The 11,231-nt window shown below is 28.5% G+C and overlaps 1 protein-coding gene across 1 annotated transcript in view; it reads left to right on the top strand.

Annotated features, from left to right (window-relative positions):
* The first annotated feature begins 477 nt into the window (after window positions 1-477).
* Window positions 478-11,231, top strand: part of abcg2a (ATP-binding cassette, sub-family G (WHITE), member 2a) — a 37,866-nt gene continuing 27,112 nt past the window's right edge. Inside the window, exons 1-2 of the mRNA XM_072459065.1 lie at window positions 478-530; window positions 595-722. Of these exons, the coding sequence (XP_072315166.1) occupies window positions 492-530; window positions 595-722 (167 nt within the window). The 5' untranslated portion in view covers window positions 478-491. The remainder of the gene's footprint in view (window positions 531-594; window positions 723-11,231) is intronic.

Here is an 11,231-nt window from a genome sequence, read left to right as displayed (position 1 = left end):
GCCGCCCAGATCACTCTGCACCCGCCCCTTACGACTCCTCCTGCAGGTGGTTCATCCACAAGAAGACGGCCCTACGTCACCTGTTCGGGCTGTGCCCGGCCGGGCCCCGTGGGGAAAGACCTGGCCACCACCCACCCCAGGCCTGGCTCCAGGATGGGGCCCCGGTGATGCCAATCAGGGCGACGTAACTGACCTTGATGGTTGTCTGTTCATAAAGGGCTTCTGAACTCTTTGTCTGACCCGTGACCTACGACCTGTTTGTCTTGTAGTCCCGACCAGCTCCTGGGGTCATTGGGGCCCTCAAACCCCTCCAGCACGTTAAGGTGTCGGTTAAAGGAGGGGCTTAGATCCCGAAGGACTTTTAAATGAATATGTTTAGTAAAATCTTGACTGAAATCGTGGCTTGGCGGTTGTTGAGTTTGTTCATGTTTTAGTCGTGGTTGAACCGTCATTTCCTCTGTGTGTGATTCAGGTCGTGTGGGCGGAGCCTGATGGAGATGGAGCGCGCTCAGAACGGACGCGCCAAACAGGTGAATACTCTCAGTCTCTGTGCGCCATGTGTTTGAAGTATAAACCGTGTCTCGTGTCGCACAGACTCCGGATTCAGACGGACAGAAACGAGGCGCCACGGTCAGTTTCCACAACGTCCACTACAAGGTGCAGCAGGGGGGAGGATGTCTGTGCCGCAAGAAGAGCACCAAAAACATCCTCATCGACCTCAAGTAAGAACGCACAGGTTTACACTGAGCACAGACATCCTCATCCTCCTCATGTGAGAACGCACAGGTTTACACTCAGCACAGACATCCTTATCCTCCTCATGTGAGAACGCACAGGTTTACACTCAGCACAGACATCCTCATCCTCCTCATGTGAGAACGCACAGGTTTACACTCAGCACAGACATCCTCATCCTCCTCATGTGAGAACGCACAGGTTTACACTCAGCACAGACATCCTCATCCTCCTCATGTGAGACAGTGACATTATTAAATCTAAATGTTCTGATTTTCATTAATTAAACACTTGATTCAGACATAATCTCTCTGAAGCTTCACAGACTTAGACCTTTATTTGTTTAAAACGTGTTTCAAAGTCTCAATGTTCCATAATAATAATAGTAAATATAGCCGCAAGCGGCAATGATCGGCCCTCACCACGCCGCAAGAGGAGGGGGCGTGGCTAACGCGCCCCAATTGTCCTTTTATTACATCTACTGCTGAATCTTCTCCCCTTTGTTTTACCATCAAAATCCAGAAGCCTCTTATGATGACAACAAGAACAAGGCAGTTTACGTCGCACGGATCGGTGTCACCGGGGCCCCATCCTGGAGCCAGGCCTGGGATGGGTGCTCCATGGCGAGCGCCTGGTGGCCGGGTCTTACCCCACGGGGCCCGGCCGGGCACAGCCCGAAAGAGCGAAGTGGGGCCGCCCTCCCCGTGGGCCCACCACCCGCAGGAGGATCCATAAGGGGCCGGTGCAGAGAGATCTGGGCGGCAGTCGACGGCAGGGGCCTCGACTGGGGATGTCGTCAGACGGTGGAAGGAATACTTTGAGGATCTCCTTAATCCCTCAGTCACGTCTTCCGAAGAGGAAGTAGAGACCGGGGACTCGGAGGCTGGCTCATCCATCACCCAAGCTGAAGTCACTGAGGTTGTTTGCAAACTCCTCGGTGGCAGGGCTCCGGGGGTGGATGAGATCCGCCCTGAGGACCTAAAGTATCTGGATGTTGTAGGACTGTCTTGGTTGACACGTCTCTGCAACAGGGCGTGGCGGTCGGGGACCGTGCCTCTGGACTGGCAGACCGGGGTGGTGGTCCCTTTGTTCAAGAAGGGGGACCGGAGGGTGTGTTCCAACTACAGAGGGATCACACTCCTCAGCCTCCCGGGTAAGGTCTATTCCAAGGTACTGGAGAGGAGAATCCGACCGATAGTCGAACCTCGGATTCAGGAGGAGCAGAGTGGTTTTCATCCCGGTCGTGGAACACTGGACCAGCTCTATACCCTCCATCGGGTGCTCGAGGGTTCATGGGAGTTTGCCCAACCAGTCCACATGTGCTTTGTGGATCTGGAGAAGGCTTTCGACCGTGTCCCTCGGGGTGTCCTTTGGGGGGTGCTCCGGGAGTACGGGGTCCGGGGCCCTTTGCTCAGGGCTGTCCGGTCCCTGTATGACTGGAGCAGGAGCTGTGTTCACTGCAGTAAGTCAGACCTGTTCCCAGTGCATGTTGGACTCCGCCAGGGCTGCCCTTTGTCACCGGTTCTGTTCATAATTTTTATGGACAAAATTTCTAGGCGCAGTCAGGGGTCGGAGGGTGTGGTCAGGGGTCGGAGGGTGTCCGGTTTGGGGACCACAGGATCTCATCTCTGCTGTTTGCAGACGATGTTCTCCTGATGGCTCCATCAAACCCGGACCTGCAGCTGCACTGGGACGAGAGGGAAGCGTCTGGGATGAGAATCATCACCTCCAAATCCGAGGCCATGGTTCTCGACCGGAAAAAGGTGGCTTGCCCTCTCCAGGTGGGTGGGGTGTCCTTGCCCCAAGTGGAGGAGTTCAAGTATCTCGGGGTCTTGTTCACGAGTGAGGGAAGGATGGAGCGTGAGATCGACAGTTGGATCGGTGCAGCGGCTGCAGTGATGCAGTCGCTGCATCGGACCGTTGTGGTGAAGAAGGAGCTGAGCCGAAAGACAAAGCTCTGGATTTACCGGTCGGTCAAGATCGCGGATACAAGCGGTTGAAATGAGTTTCCTCCGCCGTGTGGCTGGGCGCTCCCTTAGAGATAAGGTGAGGAGCTTGGCCACACGGGGGGAGCTCGGAGTAGAGCTGCTGCTCCTCCAGCTGAGGTGGCAGCATCTGTTCCGGATGCCTCCTGGGCGCCTCCCTCAGGAGGTGTTTCAGGCATGTCCCACTGGGAAGAGGCCCCGGGGAAGACCCAGGACACGCTGGAGAGACTATGTCTCTCGGCTGGCCTGGGAACGCCTCGGGATCCCCCCGGAGGAGTTAGAGGAAGTGTCTGGGGAGAAGGAAGTCTGGGAGTTCCTGCTCAGACTGCTGCCCCCGCGACCCGGCCCCGGATAAAGCGGCAGAAAATGGATGGATGTTCACTGGGTGAAAAATGGGGGTTTGTCCCGAGAAGAAGAAGAAGAAGAAGAAGAAGAAGAAGAAGAAGAAGAAGAAGAAGAAGAAGAAGAAGAAGAAGAAGAAGAAGAAGAAGAAGAAGAAGAAGAAGAAGAAGAAGAAGAAGATGCGAAAACAATGTTTCCCATTTTTCAAATATCATAAACTATAGATTTTCGGAAAGCGCTCGTGGGTCCTGGTCACTGACGGGTACTTTGGTTAATTTTGAGTGGGCTCCGCCCACTTTGTGTTTTACATGTTTTTATGAACGGAACATGTAAGACATGGAACGTATTCGTGAGCTACTTAGTGCAAACCAGTGCTTTATGTGGGGATGACCATGTAAAGTGCTCGTTTAGTGCCACTTTTGCACGAGCTTCGCCCGTTTACAATGATAATGTTCCATTTTCCTACAACTCATGAGTCTGCACGGGGCACGAGGAGGAGACTTAGTGAGTGTTTGGAAGTGGACGAGCTTCTCACGTTCTTACGGGACTAATAGACCTCTCACAGCTTGTGGCGCTCGGGCCTAATAATAGTTTGATAATAGTTTGATAATAGTTTGATAATAGTTGATAATAGTTTGATAATAGTTTGATAATAGTTGATAATAGTTTGATAATAGTTGATAATAGTTGATAATAGTTGATAATAGTTTAATAATAGTTTGATAATAGTTGATAATAGTTTGATAATAGTTTGATAATAGTTGATAATAGTTTGATAATAGTTTGATAATAGTTGATAATAGTTTGATAATAGTTTGATAATAGTTTGATAATAGTTGATAATAGTTTGATAATAGTTTAATAATAGTTTGATAATAGTTTGATAATAGTTTAATAATAGTTTAATAATAGTTTAATAATAGTTGATAATAGTTGATAATAGTTTGATAATAGTTGATAATAGTTGATAATAGTTTTATAATAGTTTAATAATAGTTTAATAATAGTTGATAATAGTTGATAATAGTTTAATAATAGTTTAATAATAGTTTGATAATAGTTTATAATAGTTTAATAATAGTTTGATAATAGTTTGATAATAGTTTGATAATAGTTTAATAATAGTTGATAATAGTTTGATAATAGTTTAATAATAGTTTGATAATAGTTTATAATAGTTTATAATAGTTTAATAATAGTTTGATAATAGTTGATAATAGTTGATAATAGTTTAATAATAGTTTAATAATAGTTTGATAATAGTTTGATAATCGTTTGATAATAGTTGATAATAGTTTGATAATAGTTTGATGATAGTTTGATAATAGTTTGATAATGGTTTGATAATAGTTTGATAATAGTTTAATAATAGTTTGATAATAGTTTGATAATAGTTTGATAATAGTTGATAATAGTTTGATTATAGTTTGATAATAGTTGATAATAGTTTGATAATAGTTGATAATAGTTTAATAATAGTTTAATAATAGTTTGATAATAGTTTGATAATAGTTGATAATAGTTTAATAATAGTTTAATAATAGTTTAATAATAGTTTGATAATAGTTTGATAATAGTTGATAATAGTTTGATTATAGTTTGATAATAGTTGATAATAGTTTGATAATAGTTGATAATAGTTTAATAATAGTTTAATAATAGTTTGATAATAGTTTGATAATAGTTGATAATAGTTTAATAATAGTTTAATAATAGTTTGATAATAGTTTGATAATAGTTTAATAATAGTTTGATAATAGTTTGATAATAGTTGATAATAGTTTAATAATAGTTGATAATAGTTTAATAATAGTTTAATAATAGTTTGATAATAGTTTGATAATAGTTGATAATAGTTTAATAATAGTTTAATAATAGTTTGATAATAGTTTGATAATAGTTGATAATAGTTTAATAATAGTTTGATAATAGTTGATAATAGTTTGATAATAGTTTAATAATAGTTTGATAATAGTTGATAATAGTTTAATAATAGTTTGATAATAGTTTTATAATAGTTTAATAATAGTTTAATAATAGTTTAATAATAGTTTGATAATAGTTTGATGATAGTTTGATAATAGTTTGATAATAGTTGATAATAGTTTGATAATAGTTTGATAATAGTTTAATAATAGTTTGATAATAGTTGATAATAGTTTAATAATAGTTTGATAATAGTTTATAATAGTTTAATAATAGTTTGATAATAGTTGATAATAGTTGATAATAGTTTGATAATAGTTGATAATAGTTTAATAATAGTTGATAATAGTTGATAATAGTTTAATAATAGTTTAATAATAGTTTGATAATAGTTGATAATAGTTGATAATAGTTTAATAATAGTTTAATAATAGTTTGATAATAGTTTGATAATAGTTTTAATAGTTTAATAATAGTTTGATAATAGTTTAATAATAGTTGATAATAGTTGATAATAGTTTGATAATAGTTGATAATAGTTTAATAATAGTTTGATAATAGTTGATAATAGTTTGATAATAGTTGATAATAGTTTAATAATAGTTGATAATAGTTTGATAATAGTTTATAATAGTTTAATAATAGTTTAATAATAGTTTGATAATAGTTTGATAATAGTTGATAATAGTTTGATTATAGTTTGATAATAGTTTGATAATAGTTGATAATAGTTGATAATAGTTTGATAATAGTTTAATAATAGTTTGATAATAGTTGATAATAGTTTGATAATAGTTGATAATAGTTTGATAATAGTTGATAATAGTTGATAATAGTTGATAATAGTTTAATAATAGTTGATAATAGTTGATAATAGTTTGATAATAGTTTATAATAGTTTAATAATAGTTTGATAATAGTTGATAATAGTTGATAATAGTTTAATAATAGTTGATAATAGTTGATAATAGTTTGATAATAGTTTGATAATAGTTGATAATAGTTGATAATAGTTGATAATAGTTTAATAATAGTTGATAATAGTTGATAATAGTTTGATAATAGTTTGATAATAGTTGATAATAGTTGATAATAGTTTTATAATAGTTTAATAATAGTTTGATAATAGTTTGATAATAGTTGATAATAGTTTGATAATAGTTTGATAATAGTTGATAATAGTTGATAATAGTTTGATAATAGTTTAATAATAGTTTGATAATAGTTTGATAATGTTTGATAATAGTTTGATAATAGTTTGATAATAGTTTGATAATAGTTTGATAATAGTTGATAATAGTTTAATAATAGTTGATAATAGTTGATAATAGTTTAATAATAGTTGATAATAGTTGATAATAGTTTGATAATAGTTTAATAATAGTTTGATAATAGTTGATAATAGTTGATAATAGTTTGATAATAGTTTGATAATAGTTGATAATAGTTGATAATAGTTTAATAATAGTTGATAATAGTTTATAATAGTTTATTAATAGTTGATAATAGTTTGATAATAGTTTGATAATAGTTGATAATAGTTGATAATAGTTTAATAATAGTTGATAATAGTTTATAATAGTTTAATAATAGTTGATAATAGTTTGATAATAGTTTGATAATAGTTTAATAATAGTTTGATAATAGTTTGATAATAGTTGATAATAGTTTGATAATAGTTTGATAATAGTTTTTTAATAGTTTAATAATAGTTGATAATAGTTTGATAATAGTTTAATAATAGTTTAATAATAGTTTAATAATAGTTTGATAATAGTTGATAATAGTTTATATAGTTTAATAATAGTTGATGATAGTTTGATAATAGTTTAATAATAGTTTAATAATAGTTGATAATAGTTGATAATAGTTTGATAATAGTTTGATAATAGTTGATAATAGTTTGATAATAGTTGATAATAGTTTGATAATAGTTTGATAATAGTTTAATAATAGTTTAATAATAGTTTAATAATAGTTGATAATAGTTTATAATAGTTTAATAATAGTTGATAATAGTTTGATAATAGTTTAATAATAGTTTAATAATAGTTTAATAATAGTTTAATAATAGTTGATAATAGTTTATAATAGTTTAATAATAGTTGATAATAGTTTGATAATAGTTTAATAATAGTTTAATAATTGTTGATAATAGTTGATAATAGTTTGATAATAGTTTGATAATAGTTGATAATAGTTTGATAATAGTTGATAATAGTTTAATAATAGTTGATAATAGTTTATAATAGTTTAATAATAGTTGATAATAGTTTGATAATAGTTTAATAATAGTTTGATAATAGTTTGATAATAGTTGATAATAGTTTGATAATAGTTGATAATAGTTTGATAATAGTTTAATAATAGTTTAATAATAGTTTAATAATAGTTTAATAATAGTTTTATAATAGTTTAATATTAGTTTGATAATAGTTGATAATAGTTTGATAATAGTTTGATAATAGTTGATAATAGTTTGATAATAGTTTAATAATAGTTTAATAATAGTTTAATAATAGTTTGATAATCGTTGATAATAGTTTAATAATAGTTTGATAATAGTTTGATAATAGTTTAATAATAGTTGATAATAGTTTAATAATAGTTTGATAATAGTTTGATAATAGTTTGATAATAGTTTAATAATAGTTTGATAATCGTTGATAATAGTTTGATAATAGTTTAATAATAGTTTGATAATAGTTGATATAGTTTAATAATAGTTTGATAATAGTTGATAATAGTTTAATAATAGTTTGATAATAGTTTGATAATAGTTTAATAATAGTTTGATAATAGTTTATAATAGTTTAATAATAGTTTGATAATAGTTGATAATAGTTTGATAATAGTTGATAATAGTTTGATAATAGTTTGATAATAGTTGATAATAGTTTGATAATAGTTGATAATAGTTTGATAATAGTTGATAATAGTTTGATAATAGTTTAATAATAGTTGATAATAGTTTATAATAGTTTATAATAGTTTAATAATAGTTTGATAATAGTTTAATAATAGTTGATAATAGTTGATAATAGTTTAATAATAGTTGATAATAGTTTATAATAGTTTATAATAGTTTAATAATAGTTTGATAATAGTTGATAATAGTTGATAATAGTTTGATAATAGTTTGATAATAGTTGATAATAGTTTAATAATAGTTTAATAATAGTTTGATAATAGTTGATAATAGTTTGATAATAGTTGATAATAGTTTGATAATAGTTGATAATAGTTTGATAATAGTTGATAATAGTTGATAATAGTTTAATAATAGTTTAATAATAGTTTGATAATAGTTTGATAATAGTTTTTAATAGTTTAATAATAGTTTAATAATAGTTTAATAATAGTTTGATAATAGTTGAGAATAGTTTGATAATAGTTGATAATAGTTTGATAATAGTTGATAATAGTTTGATAATAGTTGATAATAGTTTGATAATGTTTGATAATAGTTTATAATAGTTTAATAATAGTTTAATAATAGTTTGATAATAGTTTGATAATAGTTGATAATAGTTTGATAATAGTTTGATAATGTTTGATAATAGTTGATAATAGTTGATAATAGTTGATAATAGTTTAATAATAGTTGATAATAGTTGATAATAGTTTATAATAGTTTAATAATAGTTTGATAATAGTTGATAATAGTTGATAATAGTTGATAATAGTTTGATAATAGTTGATAATAGTTTGATAATAGTTTGATAATAGTTGATAATAGTTGATAATAGTTGATAATAGTTTAACAATAGTTGATAATAGTTGATAATAGTTTGATAATAGTTTGATAATAGTTGATAATAGTTGATAATAGTTTTATAATAGTTTAATAATAGTTTGATAATAGTTTGATAATAGTTTAATAATAGTTTGATAATAGTTTGATAATAGTTTGATAATAGTTGATAATAGTTTGATTATAGTTTGATAATAGTTGATAATAGTTTGATAATAGTTGATAATAGTTTAATAATAGTTTAATAATAGTTTGATAATAGTTGATAATAGTTGATAATAGTTTAATAATAGTTTAATAATAGTTTGATAATAGTTGATAATAGTTTGATAATAGTTGATAATAGTTTAATAATAGTTTGATAATAGTTTGATAATAGTTTGATAATAGTTGATAATAGTTTAATAATAGTTTAATAATAGTTTAATAATAGTTTGATAATAGTTTGATAATAGTTTAATAATAGTTTGATAATAGTTTGATAATAGTTTGATAATAGTTGATAATAGTTTGATAATAGTTGATAATAGTTTAATAATAGTTTGATAATAGTTTGATAATAGTTGATAATAGTTTGATAATAGTTGATAATAGTTTAATAATAGTTTAATAATAGTTTGATAATGTTTGATAATAGTTTGATAATAGTTGATAATAGTTGATAATAGTTTAATAATAGTTTGATAATAGTTTGATAATAGTTGATAATAGTTTAATAATAGTTGATAATAGTTGATAATAGTTTGATAATAGTTTAATAATAGTTGATAATAGTTGATAATAGTTTGATAATAGTTTATAATAGTTTAATAATAGTTTGATAATAGTTGATAATAGTTGATAATAGTTTATAATAGTTTTATAATAGTTTAATAATAGTTTGATAATAGTTTAATAATAGTTGATAATAGTTGATAATAGTTTGATAATAGTTGATAATAGTTGATAATAGTTTAATAATAGTTGATAATAGTTGATAATAGTTTAATAATAGTTTGATAATAGTTGATAATAGTTTGATAATAGTTTGATAATAGTTGATAATAGTTTAATAATAGTTTAATAATAGTTTGATAATAGTTTGATAATAGTTTTTAATAGTTTAATAATAGTTTAATAATAGTTTAATAATAGTTTGATAATAGTTGATAATAGTTTGATAATAGTTGATAATAGTTTGATAATAGTTGATAATAGTTTGATAATAGTTTATAATAGTTTAATAATAGTTTGATAATAGTTGATAATAGTTGATAATAGTTTGATAAATAGTTGATAATAGTTTGATAATAGTTTGATAATAGTTGATAATAGTTGATAATAGTTGATAATAGTTTAATAATAGTTGATAATAGTTGATAATAGTTTGATAATAGTTTGATAATAGTTTATAATAGTTGATAATAGTTTTATAATAGTTTAATAATAGTTTGATAATAGTTTGATAATAGTTTAATAATAGTTTGATAATAGTTTGATAATAGTTTGATAATAGTTGATAATAGTTTGATTATAGTTTGATAATAGTTGATAATAGTTTGATAATAGTTGATAATAGTTTAATAATAGTTTAATAATAGTTTGATAATAGTTTAATAATAGTTTAATAATAGTTTGATAATAGTTTGATAATAGTTTAATAATAGTTTGATAATAGTTTGATAATAGTTTGATAATAGTTGATAATAGTTTGATTATAGTTTGATAATAGTTGATAATAGTTTGATAATAGTTGATAATAGTTTAATAATAGTTTAATAATAGTTGATAATAGTTTAATAATAGTTTAATAATAGTTTGATAATAGTTTGATAATAGTTGATAATAGTTTGATAATAGTTGATAATAGTTTGATAATAGTTGATAATAGTTGATAATAGTTTAATAATAGTTTAATAATAGTTTGATAATAGTTTGATAATAGTTTTTAATAGTTTAATAATAGTTTAATAATAGTTTAATAATAGTTTGATAATAGTTGATAATAGTTTGATAATAGTTGAAAATAGTTTGATAATAGTTGATAATAGTTTGATAATAGTTGATAATAGTTTGATAATGTTTGATAATAGTTTATAATAGTTTAATAATAGTTTAATAATAGTTTGATAATAGTTTGATAATAGTTGATAATAGTTTGATAATAGTTTGATAATGTTTGATAATAGTTCGATAATAGTTGATAATAGTTTGATAATAGTTGATAATAGTTGATAATAGTTGATAATAGTTTAATAATAGTTGATAATAGTTGATAATAGTTTGATAATAGTTTGATAATAGTTGATAATAGTTGATAATAGTTTTATAATAGTTTAATAATAGTTTGATAATAGTTTGATAATAGTTTAATAATAGTTTGATAATAGTTTGATAATAGTTTGATAATAGTTGATAATAGTTGATAATAGTTTGATTATAGTTTGATAATAGTTGATAATAGTTTGATAATAGTTGATAATAGTTTAATAATAGTTTAATAATAGTTT

Source organism: Eucyclogobius newberryi, unplaced genomic scaffold, assembly GCF_026437365.1.
Source record: "Eucyclogobius newberryi isolate DKJ021-1_F unplaced genomic scaffold, fEucNew1.0.hap1 SCAF_22, whole genome shotgun sequence".
Classification (NCBI taxonomy): domain Eukaryota; kingdom Metazoa; phylum Chordata; class Actinopteri; order Gobiiformes; family Gobiidae; genus Eucyclogobius; species Eucyclogobius newberryi.
Note: the sequence above shows the minus strand (reverse complement) of the source record. Positions and strands in the feature narration are given on the sequence as shown.